General features: G+C 36.6%; 1 protein-coding gene across 1 annotated transcript; it reads left to right on the top strand.

The window, feature by feature from the left end:
- Positions 1–7110: 7110 nt before the first annotated feature.
- On the top strand, positions 7111–13044 carry LOC126810605 (neuropeptide CCHamide-1 receptor). Its single transcript, XM_050535769.2, has 2 exons — positions 7111–7606; positions 8674–13044. The coding sequence occupies exon 2, from the start codon at positions 8992–8994 to the stop codon at positions 10180–10182; it is 1191 nt and encodes a 396-aa protein (XP_050391726.1). The 5' UTR covers positions 7111–7606; positions 8674–8991; the 3' UTR covers positions 10183–13044.
- Positions 13045–17510: the final 4466 nt, after the last annotated feature.

Here is a 17510-nt window from a genome sequence, read left to right as displayed (position 1 = left end):
GGAATGTGCACGTAAAAGAACCCTCGACAGTTAGCATTCGTAGTACGGATGTCCGGGCAAGATTTTCCTCAAAGCACAGTGTATAGCGTAAGCCCGTCTTCATTAGCCCATGTAATTGTAATATTTCTGCTGTATTTTGTATAGGTCCTTCTGTATGTGGTTTTCTTGTGCGTTTATCTATTTTTGTCCTAATGTATAATAGTGTATTACGGTCGCACATTTTAATTATTAAAAAAAAATTAAAAAGAACCTTTTTATCAGATAAAATTAGGTTTTGGGGTTGAATAGATTATACTTAATTGTACCCACAGGACCACATCTGGATCACTTATGAATTGATACAGGGGTATAATTAGATAACTACCTGGCATACGATACTAATCGGTTTAATAAACCCCATAGCCAGAGAGTCTAGACTTCTACAAAATTTACTCCATGATTTATTAGTACAGAAGAACTTGTCCGGTGATGCGAAATTTTGGGGGGTTATTTTTAAAATGCCGAAGCATTAAAAATTGAATATAGAGAAAATAATTATCGAGAGCTCTTTCGGAATTGGTGTCCCCTTTATGAAATTTTAATTGATGAGAAGTGACATAAGGTGTTTAGCCAAAGTACGAAGTAAGTGGTTCAGGGTGGGGTAGGGGTGTCCTTCTGCCTACAATGAGTGGTCCTCCCCTCCCAAGCGCTTATATGGATTATATAACAGCTAACAAGTCGGTCACTGAAACCAATACACCAATGAAAACAAGCACCTATAATTGCCCTCTAAATGTGACAATGTTTATTGAAATGATAATGCAGGGCTTCCATTGCTTCGGGAATAGTTAATAGTTATAGATAACTGTATATTCATGAGTTACTACTTAGAGGGGAGTGGCTACTCTCTGATGTTTTTCTATAAACTTCCTAGAAATTGACTTCCTGATATTGTCCAGAGATACCTTGTAAATCATTTAACAGTCACTTAAACTTTCAACATTAACAACCGATACCAGTAGGATTTCCTTTTGATGGATAACTCCGTTCGTTAACATGTCAAGGTTTTCTCTTTGTTTTAAAAGTCAGTCAATACAAAATCGTCGCGTGCCTTCCTGTAGGTTCGGTTATTTTCCGTGCAGGAACTGGTCTTCAGGTGGAACTCTTCGGAAAGAGCCTAAGGCATGCTTGGATAACTTCGCATCCATTGACACACTTCGACTTCTGATAAGATGGATGTGGTGACGTCATAGTTAGGTTTTGTTCCACAGTACGGTAGTACTTGTTAATTAATGTTGCTAACTTGACAAACGAACATTACATCAACGTGTTTTCCATTTCAGGCCAATCTTTGCAGAGCTAATTAACGTCTTACCAAGACAGTTCTTGAAGTAAAAATCTCTGAAAGCACAGTATAAAGTCAAAACGTAAAGTTCCCTTGAAATAGTAGACTTTGCACCCCCCCCCCCCACACGGGCAATTAATAATAATAATTAAACTTTAATATCTGTAGTATCTCAAGATCTTTCAAATTTAACCATACTTATTCATAGTTCATTCCAAAAAGATAACTACCGCAGCCCTTCAAAATTACGCTTTCTGGCCTACGATGGAGACCGTGCTTTAATCAGATTGGGGATAGGACTGTTTGGACAAAATCCCCATAAACACTGTCAAAATTAAGGCATTCATTTACGTTTGATTTTATTCAGTTGAGATAATGATCACGGACAGCAATATAAGGACGACTTAATCACAACCCAATACTCATGACGTAGGGGTAATTTACTTTTCAATTCTGTTTAATTGGTAGTTTGTCTGGACCATAAGTTTAAGAACCAGTACTAACCAGAATCTTTGTCAGGATGGTGTGCGTATAAGAATATTTATTTTCATCAATCAATGAGATTTTCGTTTTGAAATTTTTCATCACTTGTTTTCTAGTTAATATATTTGAAATCTAAAACGATAACTTCGTTCCGCTAGAATATGCGCTTTCGCCAAATTGTGTTTTTAGTTTACTAGAATAAAATCAGTGAAATGTGATTTCTTGTGGTTATTATTAACAGAGCGTTTGTAGATTTATATTTCAAAAGATGTCTTTCTTTCTATATCTTGTTAATAAGTGTTTTTGTGATCCAAGAAGAGATCTATACGAAAAACTCTGCAAGACCTCAAATTATATTTGCTTTCAATATTTTTATAATAATAGCAACGTTTTTGTTTTCTTCCAAATCTGCTCTCAAATCGATTTTAAAAGTATACCTGCAATTTCAAATTATCTCTGATTCATTTTTACTAACTTTATTTTCGTTAACCTATAATTGGGCAGCCGGTCTGTGCACTGATATTGGAGATAGAGATAGATGTATATATATATATTTCAAAACAACATGTTTATAAGGAAACAGGAGAACAACCGGAGAAAACCCACGGGTTAGACAGGAGACCATGGTCTAGGGGTTTTCGGAAATATGAACGTTATGGACACTGCAAGTACTAACATTTCCATTTTGCCATTATGAAAAGACCCGAGGTGACTTTTAATTTGAACAACCTACATACCTTAATATACATTTTTGCAGATTACCAAAAATATGTAAAAGTCATTTACTCCTAGGTGGGCCACCTTGATAGAAGATTAAATCTAATTACACTATGGCAGGTTAAAATACTGAGTGTATTTCTATAAAACACCAGGACTTGTTTTAATTACGATTTTATCTTAATGGTTCTTGTTGAAGGCTAACTGGAAATATTTGAAAGAAGTTTTAGTTGTAATATTTATAGAGAAAAAAATTCTACGGCAAAATGGGTTCATTAAACTCATTGAGAGAGAGATGGGGTTTGACGTCCAGTCGACACGAACTAGATATTTCGGGACTAACACATGGTTATTTTCTTTTGTTATTTCAGTAATTCGCTTGCGCATAGGGGTCTTTAGAAGTGGGTGGTAACCGGACGACCTGGAGAAAACCCACGAGGTTGGACAGGCGACACCACTCCTTGTCACGTCCAACCGGGGAATTGAAACCACTCCAGTTGACTCAATGATACAGCGCGCACACAGCGCGCACATAGCGCGCACGTGCTAACCATTCGGCCATCCACCCCCTCCCCACACACTCCTCCCAACGGAACGAGGCAATTTTGTCTAGTACTTTCTTAGTTTTTATCTCGCGGCAAAAGAAGAGACAGAAATATATATAGCACATTTTAAGGTTTGGCAACTGAGCCGGGTGACAATCGAAGATTTCTTAGGTCGAACAAACCGAGTATATAAAACATTTTAAAACTGTTTGAGGTTGATATCCATTTTATTTTATAAAAATAGTATTTTATTGAATGTTAAGTTTGGGGAAACAGGCAAAGCCTATATAATCCCTCTCCCTAAGAGTGTTTAGCCGAAAGGGGCATAGCGAAAAATAAAATTGAACACACCCTGAAGATGCAATGTTCTTGTTTGCCCCTTTACTGTTACAAGATTACCGTGTACGCCTTCAGTACTGATTCTCATTTAGATAAAACAAGCATAGATGATAATATTCTTTTATTTAGTAAAACCAGACACCGTTGGAATCTAGGTTTACTGTCCAGATGACACTTACTGGCAACCTCCTGACCTTCTGGGTATATGTATGTTTTGTTGTTTAATTATAAAGAAAAGAATGAATGGACAACTATCATTCACGGTGGTTTTTACATGGCGTAATAGTAGGGTTATTTTGAGAATGACACCACTGGTGCTTGGGAATCTAATTCAAAACATCTTAATAAATTCCGTTAAATTATTGGTATGTTGTTCCCGGCATTGGCTGAGGAAAGATTCAGCTCCAACTGGAAAACATATCTAGCCTTTGTGATAAGAGAAAAATAAACAAGTTGAAATACCACAATGAATAAACATATAGCTGTTTACATGCCTGGGGGCCGAGGTACCTAAGTGAGTAATACGCTGGTTCGCAAACCAGGAGGTCTCGGGTTCGCTTCCGGTTTTGGTCGAGCTAATGCCTTAGGATTTTCCAGCGTAGCTTCCCCTTGGTAGTATATAATGCAGGACGGAGTGCCGGACAATTAACAGTATCTAGTCGTTCGGATGGTTCGATAGGCCGAGGTTCCGTTTAAAACCCCCCCAAAAAACCCACCATGACAGCTGAAATTCGAAATAAGAGTAGGCCGTAGTTCCGCTGTACGGGCAAAATGGACCTCATACCAGACGTCTGCATTAGCCATTTTATTTTATTTTATTTCGTTAACACGTCTTACTTCGTTTACACGTTGACAGGTGGGCACATTGATGTTATAGTTTACTTATACATTAATCCGCTTCTAAGTAGTTTTTATTAAAGCGTTTCGTTCAGATGAAATTGGTTTAATGGCGTGACAACCGCGTTGCAACCTATTCAGACTGCCAAGCCTATGTTTCTTTTACATCCATGCCAGCGTGTATATGATTTTCGTCATATCCGGACGACAAGACGTTGGTCCTTGCTAAGGTGCTGACAATACCTTTAATACCTTAAATCAGTTCAAAGTGTTAGGGAAGATCCCAGATTAAAAGAAGGACTGTCATGTTGCTGTACTTAAGAGAGATTTGATTGAAGGGTAAGAATAGAATCTCAAGTATCAGAAGTCAATCCAGTAATGGGCAGAGAGGGATTTCTCGGGCCATTGCTTCAAGAATATGGGGTATAAAAGGAGGTGAAACGCTCATTAGTTGAAGGGGCCAGAACTAAAGTAGGCTAACCGACAATTTAAAAGAAAATCGGAAGCAAAAATAAAAATTTGAACTCTATAAATAACACACCCTAAATTAAGGTGTGGTATGACATATGGGATGTCAAAATATCACTGATTTAGATGAATTACAGAATTTTTAATCATCGATAAATTTTGAAGTCAATTGTCTCAAAAAGTTGTCGATGTGGGTTGGCCCACTTTGGTTCTGACCCCTCTAGTTATTTAAAGCTAATCATGTTTGTAGTCAAATTGCAGTACTTCTATAACTTGATTGAAATCAGTTTTTGTTTCTTCAAGTGCTTTGAATATTCATTATTTGGCGGCTTAAATTTATTTCTGCAGGGAAAAGACCTAACAAAAACGTCCATTGACAAGAGTACACAACGTGTAGTGCCAACAATATACGATAGTGGCAGGCAAGTGAGGCAACCCGGGAAATTTGAAATTACGGATGTAATTTTTTCTTTAATTCATAAAGATACATTGTGTAAGATTTAGATAAAAAAAAAACCCTGACCGTTTCTGCTATAATAGTTCAAAAATGGATAATGTAAAATGAATATATTGAAAATTTCATTCAAATTATTTTAATCTGAGCGAAGTAATCACTATTTGTAGTTTTGACAAGATGCGCGCATTGATTGTTTATTATCGTAACCAACGGACTGGTTAATCGATTCTTAGCCTCGCTTCTCCAGTTTTTAAATTAAATCATTAAATTAATAAATGACCGAACCGTTCCAATCTACTTAAAATCGGAGACATCCGATGGCATCGAGAGTTGATTGTTGTCTTGTAATGTTGATAAATGTCTAATTAATAATTAATGTAACATTTAAGACCTAAAGAAAGACCTGCAATAGGCAGATTTAGCTCTTTGAAACACCCTTCCTCAAACATGAATTTGGGATATCTATTATTTACTGAAATAAAGACACCTTAGTTAAATCTTTCCCGATGGGCCAATGCGCCACTGGATACAAATGATTTCATTTGTAGATTATATATAATTTGTATTTTCTGATTAACAACATTAGATTAATGAGATATAATTTGTTTACTCTAATTAAAATTAGATATAATTTGTATACTCTGAATAAAATTAGATTTGTATACTATGAATGAAATTAGATTTGTATACTCTGAATGAAATTAGATATAATTTTTATACTAAGATATTAACATGCTCTAATTTACTATACATCTAACTTGAACACGCCTACAATATTTTATACCGATGGCTAGTGGTCATGACCTTCAATTCCCACCCGCGTTCTCTTTTCGTCTTGTGGACTATTCGCCCGTGACCGAAATCGACAGTTCATGACCGCAACTTGACGAAACTTGTTGGAAACCACGGGGTTGTTCCAGACGTAGCCGAACTTCTTTTATGAAATTACGTGAACGATGAAAGTGTATATTAAACACAGAAAGAAATCTATCAATGACAAAATATAACTATTTCATGATCCTTGAACGCATAATAAATGTGCACTTTTTGGGTGGGTCATCCCCCAGCCCACCTTTTTTTATTATCCCAGATGTGCTTGAAAAGATTCACAATTCTTGAAAGTGTTACACACAAACCCAACTTTTTACTTCCAAACGATCCTGAATCCGCGCGTGTATGCTTGAAAACAAATTCACAATTTTGTTACAGGTGATCCCCTAACCCATCTTTTCGTTACAAAAGATCCAGGATGCGTGCTTGTAATCTTTACAAAAGTTCACGATTTTTGAATGTGTTATCTCCCAACCCACCATTTTTACAAAAGATCCTGGGACCCGCGCTTGGATGCTTGAAAAGAAATTCACAATAATTATTTACGATTTGAAACAAACGACTTGTGAGATAAAACCCATTTACAGCCACATCTAATCTGTGTTACAGAAAATGACCACACTGCCTTTAGAAAGAGCAAGAAAATCACGTATTATTTACAAGTATTGACCTTTTAACCGTCGACACGCCACGAGACCCTCCATTTCTATCTAATTACTTGAGCTATAATATAAATTGTGTAAAGTATATCACATAGCATGGTATATCATCAATTTATCAGTTTGATATATAATGAGACTGGGAGACAAACCCTGGCATATTAACTAGAGTTTATTATAGAATCTTACCACACGTGCTCGAAGGTAATTGTTTCCACAAAAGCCATTGCAGCCAACCGAAGCTGTTCGCGTGATAAGATATTCTCTTGTCAATATACACCCAACCCTTCCCCTTAATAGCCTAACTATAGGAAGTGGGTGGGTCTTGCATATTTCGTTTCGGTTTCTCGACAAATCACAACATCACCGTAATTTGACAGTTGCCATCTAGTTATCTCAGACTATATAATAAGTTCCTTTTTATGTGTCTTTACCAAAGAATAACTCCAGTTACTATAGCACGTGTATATTACCCGTTATAAACTATATACTTCGGCTTACTATCCAACAACAGAAGCATATGTGATAAATTTTATATTATGTTATTGGAAGATCTCTGATGGATATTGAATAATTTGGACTTACAGTTTAGAAATACCACCAATATTTTACCCTTTTCAGTACATTTAGGACAGTTCAAACATAATATATTTGTACTCAAGTTTGCAACTGTTATCTAAAACTTATATTCCATTATAACTGTGAAGCAGGTTTTGCCGTCATTATGCTGAAATAAACCTGCCTGAGATAACCGTTATTCCAAGGAGTCTTCTATCTGACTAATTCTGTCTCGATAACAAGAAAACAGTTAACACGGAACCGATAACTTACTTAGCCCGTTATTTCAAAGGTTTTCAATGTTGGATTTGTCATTCATCATAATATCGAACGGATAAAGATCGACTCCAAGTGCACACTACTCTTGGTGTAAAACACTTAAGATATGGTAGGACTCCTTTTTTATTGATTACATAAGCTATATGTATTGAGTAAAAGTCATATAGCTTGTTCGCAAGTATCTTCTTTGATTTAAAATAATATAGTAGTCCAGATGAACGGAGAAACTCGTCAAAAATATGATTAATTTATTTAACTTAGAAATGTACCTAGATACATGTGTTGTATATGAAACTGTAATCGATAAGTGTTCTATTCCACTTAATCATAGTTTTTATGTGTAATTTACCTAGATATATGTGTTGTATATGAAACTGTAATCGATAAGTGTTCTATTCCACTTAATCATAGTTTTTATGTGTAATTTATGTATTGTCAAATGAACTATTTGCGGTGGGATGAATTCAGCTGACTGAAGTTCGGCAATTACTTGATATTTTCTCACTGATCGTCGTAACAATGCATACAGTGTTTCTAACCGACCGCCTAACAAGCAATTATCGTCGCAAATCCGGCTGCTGTGGCGGGTATGGCGTTGAATCGTTTAGGGAGATCATTATTAATCCAGTCACATGTTCATGTGAAAAAACAACAAAACGCACCTGACCACACGAGTAATGATACATTGAAAGGCAGCTGGTTACTGTGTGAAGGGCTAAAAAAATAAAAAAATCTGCTCCCTAAGAAAAAAACATCTTATTGAAGTCTGTTAAGATTGATTGGGTCTTTGATTCAGACGCAAAGACTGAAATTATCGGTAATTTGTCTTTGATTAAAGGTGACAATTTTATCTGCCTCACAGCTAATGAGACAGAATTGAATTTAAAGGGGTATCGAAGAACCTTTAGGATATGTTATCTAAGTAATTAGTTCTTAGATGTCAGAGCCAGCGCAAATTTGTTCGCCAATTAGCTTAGAAGATATTAATTGATTTCAAAAGGTTTAGAAAAAAGCAAGGAAATCTTATTTCTCAATAAGTTTAGATTTATTTTTATTTTAATAATGGATGTTTTGAAACCAGATACAAAGTGTTTTTAATTTAGTAAAATTACATGCAATTAAATTTGACTTGTATCTGTGGTGGGTAATTTTGTTTCTTACTTTTATGTTTTTCAGATCATCTCTCTTATACTAAGCTACTCCATTAATCGACTGAGAATAAAGATTGCATAATAACCCATCCCTTCCGTCTAATAACAGACACGTATGTAAATACTGTAAAAACGTAGTGCGAAAGAACTATTATTTAGAAGACTTGATCCTGAGTAGGAACAGTAACTTTTGACAGGGTGTACTGTTATATTTAGTGGAGAAAAATGAAAAGAATACAGTCTAAAACAATACATATATATTAAAGAGCTTATATTTGACAGTATATTGTATACATAATAGTGGATTTATTAAGTTCGAAACAATTGCATTGAAGTGAGCAGTATGACTACTTATCCATCAACTCTACCTGCCGCGGGGCTAATATTAGACAAAACAGTAACAAACGCGACGATGGCCGTTCAAGCCGCAAATTCAACCAACGACGTTATCATGGAAGACAACTTGACAGAGGGAAATGTCTTAAATCCGTTCGTCATCTCTACAGAACCGGAAGCTATTGCGGTCCCGATCGTGTTCGGAATGATATTTTTGGTTGGGATTATTGGAAACGGAACGTTGATTTATACGGTTCTGTTTAACAAAGTTATGAGAAACGTACCGAATGTGTTAATAGTTAGTTTATCTATAGGTGATTTACTACTGATTCTGGTATCAGTTCCGTTCTCTGCGACTATATTTACGTTTATAGGATGGCCATATGGTGATCTAGTTTGTCGATTCAACGAGTTCATGCAGACTTTATCCTTAGGAGTATCAGTGTTCACCTTAACTGCATTGAGTGTTGATCGGTATTTGGCGATTGTAGATCCTATGTCCAAACATACAGGAAAAACTATGGCGAAAACGCTGGCTTTAGCTGTATCCATCTGGTGTTTTTCGGCTGTGATCGCTATCCCTGATGGTGTTTTAACTAACGTTGTCACTCTCAATTTAAACGGTACGTATAAACATGCCTGTTTGGCCTACCCTATTTCTATGATAGACACATATCCAAAATATCATGCTTTAGTGCGGTTTCTGATATATTTCGCTATTCCGATACTCATCATTGCCGTATTCTATCTTATGATGGCCCGAATTCTAATCAAGAGTGGCGAAACCATGCCCTGCGAAGGAAAGGGAGCCTTGAACCACCAGAGGCAAATTGCCGCGAGGAAGAAAGTAGCCAAAGTTGTCATGTCTTTTGTGCTAATTTTCGGTGTCTGCTGGTTGCCACGCCATATTTATTTGTTATGGTTCTTTTATGACTCTGCCTCTTACAACCAATTCTGGCATATCTTCAAAATTCTTGGATTCTGTTTAACTTTCATCAATTCTTGTGTCAATCCATTCGCACTCTATTTTCTCAGCAGTCAGTTCAGAAAATACTATAACCGATATCTGCTGTGTTGTATACCCAAGACTCGTTATACCAGTCTCGAACCCTCATCTACAATGCATAACTTTAACAGCACTGTTCGTCGAGCAAGCTCCACAACCACCACCATTGTCCAGTCTCAATCAATGTGTTGAGAACAGTTGTCTAGTCTTAATCAATGTGCTGAGAACAATTTTTCAGTCTCAATCAATGTGCTGAGAACAGTTGTCCAGTCTCCTCGGACATTGACATTTTGTTGTGATTTGTAAAACAGAAAGTTGAAATTAATTAATATATTGTTCGGGCATTCAGAATAGCTTCCCACCAAAACTTGATTTTTGGAACCATTTTGAAGACACGAATGTGCTAATAGACATGTTATGGAGACCTATGATATCATAGGGAAATGGTGTAGTTTGTTTTTGTTGAGAAATGATAAAGACTTTTATGAATGTGATATGATCAGATTGTTTTTGGTCCCGGTCCCTACTCATTTGTTGTTATTTTTGTTGTTGTTATTGTTGTTGGGGGCAACACTTTTCGAAAATAGCTCACGGCGATTGACATTAACCTTGGTATGTTTGTTCCTTGGACAATTGCGTATGGATTGACGAACTTCCATTTTTGATATGACGTCACATTTCCAAGATGGCGGCGATGACGTTAAGTAGTGTATTTATTAAAACAAAATGTGGAAATTGTAACACCATATAGATTTTATGATATCTGTTGAGTTTAATTCAAAGACTTCTGCTTGCTGCATTACTAAGATAGATAATTAGATCTCCTTTCACAACCGCGACGAATGTTTATTATGGTACTTACCTCCAGGGACATTAATCATAATTTAATATGTCACATTAAGAGCTTTTTTGTTTGAGGTAATTAATCAAAGTATGTATTGAAAGGTCATTTTTTTGGATACTTGGACGAAATTTCCTACTTCTTCTACGCATGCCGAAACTTCTGTATATTCTAGGCTCATTAATATCATTGCCATTTGTTGTCAACGCCATAATGAGAGTTGGAGAGAAATCGGGTTTATTAGCGTCCACTTAACACAAAGGTCATTTCGTGACTAATACATGGTACACTTTTATTTCAATTATTGACTTGCTTGCACGTAGAGGTCTTTAGCAGTGGAAGGAATCCAGAAGACCCGGAGAAAACCCTCGAGGGCTTCGAGTCATCTATTGGGCACTTGAGAACAAAACAGGAATTAAATACTAATAGTCTACGCCATTGCGTCAAAGTTCACCCCTTACGTGATCTCCCACAGAAACCCAATCAAAAAAGGGTGAATCCAAGCAAAGAGTAAAGAAACGAAACGAAATTTCGATTTGTATTTTAATCAGATGGCTAAAACGATAAGATTAGGATGTTTATGAAGCCATGCAGTGACAAATAAATAAAAAAAATAACATTTCTTATCATTACGATTGTAGCCGCAGATTTAAAAAGAAAATTATCTGATATTCAGATATCTTTAACTCGTCAACTATGGATTTGACGATATATTTTTTTTATTTACATCGTGGTTAAGATGCATTACCAAGTACATAGTAGGCTAGTTACAGCCTGATTCTAAAAGTAGTATATTAATATCTTTAACCAATCAAAGCGAATCTGGAATAACTCACTGCACCTGCCATTGCCTAAACTCTAGGATTGTATACATTTTTGCATTGGTCGACGTCAGAGAAGTTACATAATCTCTGTAGATTTGGACATAAACGTATTTATATTTATTTATATATGTCTTATTTACCAGAGGTTGTGTATTGTGGTTTAGCGAGACTAATGCGAACAGGAATTCAATATGGTGGAAACATTAGATAATTTTATGACAGGCCCAAAACTATTCATTTTTATACGCCCACATAGAAAAATGGTCATATATTGTCGTCGCCTCCATCCGTCAGTTCAGCGTCCACAATTTCTTGTGGACGCTCTAGATCCTAAAGTCAATATCCGATTGTCTTTAAATTTATACCCAGTGCTTAAGGCCACGAGAACCCTAGTCATTTTCAACGATTTCCGATAATTACCACCAGAGTTATGGCCCTTGATCACTTTGAAAAATCTTGCTTAACGTCATGAGACAAACAATCGAAACAAATTTTAATGATTTCTGATAATTACATAATGGGTTATTACCCTTGTTGACTTAGCTGATGTGGGCGTATGTTTCGTTGCCTGGCAACCTATCTTTTAGTTCTTGGAGGTATTGATAAATAAATAGTGATTCAAGTCTAGTGAAGTTTGTTTTGTTTAAAAGATCTAAACAAACATTTGGAACTAAAATCTTTTGAGAAAAGCAATTAAGTACTTTATGGTTTTAAATTCCTTTCTTTTTTTTTTTTGAAGAAATAGCAAGAAGAATTTAGAATGTGAAGCGCGTGTCCAGTTGGCGCTCTAGGGGGTCCACACACCCCTCACTCCCACGTCCTGCGGTCGGAGAGAATATTTTCTCTAATTCATTCATGGAAATAACGCCGTTTTGACCCCACTCCACTGTAATCATATACATGTATGCACCTAAATGAGCAGAAATATTGTTTCAAAGCTTCTGAATTTACCAAATTCCCGCGTAATTCCCACACGACCTTGGATTCCCCGCTGCTCAAATTTCTGTACACGCCTCTGAATGTGAATTCAAATTGGCGTGATCTAATTATACTCACACTCATCTAATGTAGCAACAGAAATCAGTATCAAAACTATTATATTTATTTAATAATAATAATAATAATAATAATGTAAATATATTATATATATTTGTTGTGTATATATACGTCATTGTTTGGTCCAATATTAGATATTATTAATTTATGTAATGCTTTAATATTTGTTGTGAATATACAATATATGTATTAAAATTTAGAGGATATGTAACAAAAATATGAATTGTCTTTTATCATCACACAACGTTGTAATATTATAATAATGTTACAATTGATCCGTTTTAGAATTCAGTATTTGACCATAGGCAGGTTAGACGAGAAAAATAAATACTACATGCCGCCTACGGTCGCTCATTTATTGTTTATCAAACAAATGTCATTTTTCTACGGTTGAAATATTGGAAATAAATCAAAGCATACGGTTACCTAATTAAATCTATCGACGAAACAGAAATGAAAAGAAATGGGCTTTAATGCCCTACCTTTCTGCACCAACTGGTCTAATTAAGACGAGGTTACGCCAAATAGTGTGCTATGAGGGATTTTTGGCCGTCATTGGTTCGTTTACGTGTACGCCAATGTGTACTCGGGTCGGGGCCTCAGTTTTACGTCCCATCCGAATGAATGTCGACGGTACGGTTACTTAGTAAAATTAAAAATGCCCATTCCCAGTGTCACGTTTTACAAGAACACTATTACATGCTTCTCAGCAAACAAATGCATGCGTGAAATATCTGGTCCACGAGAGATGGAAATAGGGTTGGGACACGTGATTGTTCACGAGATTGTGAGTTAGTTCTAGGTCTAGGGTTAGGGTTACCCATGTTTACATCTCGTGACCTTTGACTAAAACTGCAGCTGGCCTTAATATTTAGACCTAACCACATTTTGTCTTTCCTACATTCATTGAAATAACGCCGAACAAACAAACGTGCGAACCATTGCCATCGTTTTGGGATCACTCTACTCTAATCCTATATAAACACGTATGCACCTCAATGAGCAGAAATACTGTCTCAGAGCTTACACCAAGCCTCACCTTGCCCCCCTCCACTTCCCCACATGTACGCCCGTGTATTTCATCAGACACTACATAAGATTCACTTAAAAGCAACTATCGAGCATTATTCCAGGAGAAACAGAAACACGTTAGATTGCAGTGAAGATAGTCCTGCAAGGTCCATCAGACAATGCATCTAAAAAGGCACTAATATACCTTTACCAAGGGTGAGGGGGGCTGCGAATTTCGTTTTTTTCTTCCTTTGTTGTATAGATTGATATGAAACTAACATTAAAGATTTGATGACATATTTGGACTAAAATCATATTCAAACTAATTAATATATCAAGAATTTGCTTCAAATCCCTCTGTATTCGCTGGGAGATACTGCAAGCTATAAATAAACTGTTGTTAGACGCCATGTTCGTCATCTAACTTTTTTTGAGGTAGGGTCCATTTTTAGAAGTACTTTTCATTACTTAATGTCCATTTACCATACATATTGAGGTCTAAGTAGATTCTTAATTATTTTATGTCAACTTCTATTTCTGCCGTTTGAACGTTGACAACCCTCAATGTTCCCAACACCGCCTAACCATTTGATTAAGAAATAACAACGCTCCCTCGGTCAAGATAGCACATATAAGCTCACAGACAACAGTGCTTGTTCTGTGGGTTTTTTTTTTCGGGTAATCCAGTATTTTTCTAGTAAGATTGGGCGTCTATACTTTCCATAATAATATATACCAAATTTGCCATACTTTTGTTGGAAATAACCACCCGATAAGTACTATGTATCTTTAAGTGTGGCCATTCGTACAATTTTAACGTTTCAAAAGGGGATATGGGACTTGAAGCGATAAAATATGCATAATTAATTGCATTTAAGGGTAGAATGGAATGGCGTTTAAGGTTTCGTCGTCACAAAACTTCGGTTATCTTGAGAAAAACAAATGTTAACTTCTATTTCTATCGATGCAGGTTGATCATACGGCTCCACTCCTTGTCATGCACAAGCTTGGGATCGAAACCACGCCGCTTGACTCAATGACAGACCTCGTGCACACTTTAAACCTCTCGATCCCCCCATCTCCACACTAATTTATAATAGAGAACATATATATATCGCAATCCTCTTGTAGTTGAATTTTGTTAGTGAATTAATATTCAAATTACAATAAAATATAATTTCCTTTTCTTTAAAGATTAAAACAATTGATGTAATCAAAACCTAGAAGAGATCCGTTCGGAGAGTTTTAGAATTAGTACACGCATAACGTTAAACTATGTTAAATGGGCTAAAATTGATCCGAGCCAGCCGTCAAAATGCTAATTAAATGAATTCTCGTATTCTGATATAATTCTTACACTGCACTTTTGTGATACCCGCCATCACTACTAGACTCCACCCCTTCCCTCGATTTACTCCAAAATTTTTATACATCTATTGTCCTCCTACCACAGCACATATGAATTCTAGAATAACTCTATTGGTATGGCGCCAAGTATTAAAATGAATCGCCACAGTAGGCCATACTGTTCAATTACGCATCTTCCAATTCTCTTAATTACGAAAACTAGATGTATTTTGTGTTTTTATATAACGAAAGCCATGGTAGCACGAGGAGTATGGTACAGGCTCAATAACCCGGACGTTCTCCGTTCGATCCTGCAGCAGACAGAGAAAATTCCTCGGGATTTTCCAACCTCGTTTCCCCAGAATCAGAAAACAAAATGATGTAGGTGGGGTTTTTTTCGTATCAATGTGCGACGATAAAAAAACCCCTCAATAACCTACCGTTTAGCTAAACAATAAACACGAAACAACCATATTGAACAGTACCAGAATCATGGACACATGTGACATTCAACATTTCGACCACCAAACAGTAGTATTTTGGTTGGTTGTTGTTAGGTGTATTTGGTATATGCTGTGTGGATGTGGGTGGATATGCTATTACCAGGGCCCGATTAAGGGGGCTGATGACTGGGTTACAGCCATGGGCCCCAATATTAACAAGATCCAAAATCAACTCTAATATTGTTTAAAATAATTTTATAATTCTGCCAAATATCATCCATATTGACATGCAAATTCGATTAATGCGAGTGTGACCGACATATCAGCCTTAGTTTACCCCATAGAGATATAAAGTTTCTCTATACCGCATGTCTCTATATCTAGTCAGGTCAAAATACAGTTTAGCCCCCAAAACATTGATACAAAAGGTTTCTCAATTGATTCTGGCAGGGTTTAGTATTAAAAGTTTACCAAAGCAGGACCCCGGAAAAGATGGCGTCAAAGATGGCCACCGAAACGTCTTAATGATCATAAGTATGTAACTATCAACTCAAATTTTGATGATCTTGGGGTCAATTCCTAGGTTTTGGGGGGCAAAGAATTCATTAAGATCATTAAAAATGATGTTGTCCTCTTATGTCAAAAATGGCCGCCAACACCTCCAAATGACCGCAAGTCCATAACTATTGACTCAAATTTGACGATCTTGATGTCTATCCCCAGGTTTTTGGGGACAAGGAACATGTTAAGACAACTTTGGATGTCACTGAGCTGCTCAATCATTACAAAATTGAATTCGTGACCTTCAGCTATCCACTATCACCTAATGCACAAACACCCTTGTCCATAGAATAAGTTTCAGAGCGTTCAGTTATGTCATCCTCCTCCTCAGTATCGACCTATTGAGTGTTGTTTAAATTGTCACAGTTTTCAGTTTGACAAGGGCCATATACAGCAGTGTAGAGGAGTCCATAGCGTCTGCAACTGCATCGAGAGGCCTTGCACACCCCCTCCCCCCCCCCCCCCCGTGAACAGTTGCAATGAATAATTTTCAAGAGTTCGCCAAGCGCAGCATTGTTTTGGGTCATAATTGAAATTTACTGATCATTGTCCAGCGTCCATCCCTATTCAGTTGGGTTCATTTCATTTGCCACCCCCGTCCATACCATGATTTGAAAGTACACACGTTGGCTATGAAATCTTGTTACGGTGATGTTGGGGGAAGCCGTTAAAGGGACAATAACACTTTTGCTGGCATGAAAGCTCCAGAAAATAAATAATAATAATATCTCTATCTAAGTACTTGTCCAGAGGGTTCGAAAATATTTTTAAATCGAAGTTTCATTTGAAAAGGTTTACGTTAGACGTTTCAAACCATTATGTTGAATTTTTCAAAATTTTTAAATAAAGTGTTTTAAGATGAAATTTGTATCATCAATTAATTGAAATATTATTCAGTTACAACAAGAGTGGTATTGAGCCTTTAAGGAATGACAAATGCTTCAGCAGTTGCCACTTTCTTGGTGAAAATAATATTATGGCACAGTGATGATATCGTATCATTCGATTTGCCACCAAAGGGATCAACCATCGGGTTTTTGCCAAGATCTGATATGTCCTCTTGAGATTTGTTTTGAAGGGTGAATGCACTAGCACAGGACTTCATGACAGGATCAGATTTCACTAATGTAATTTCCGGAAGGCGGACTTTTTTCCGATGCCTAAAATCCTTGAATTTGAATCACAGCCTGGGTAGACATATACAAAGAGCAACTCGTTGCACGCATCGTCTCCTAAAGTTTCTTAGAACAGGTTAATGTTATACACTTTGTGTACTTTTGACTGCTTGTTTGAACGGAAGCAGGTGATCTCATTGTCTGTTCTGGAGCAATGAAGGAGCACGATCAGCAAATCTGTGACAATTCAAACAACACTCAAGAGGTCGATACTGAGGAGGACGGCACTCGAAACTGAACGCGCTGAAACTTATTCTATGAT

The sequence above is a fragment of the Patella vulgata genome, chromosome 2, assembly GCF_932274485.2.
Source record: "Patella vulgata chromosome 2, xgPatVulg1.2, whole genome shotgun sequence".
Taxonomy (NCBI): Eukaryota; Metazoa; Mollusca; class Gastropoda; family Patellidae; genus Patella; species Patella vulgata.
Note: the sequence above shows the minus strand (reverse complement) of the source record. Positions and strands in the feature narration are given on the sequence as shown.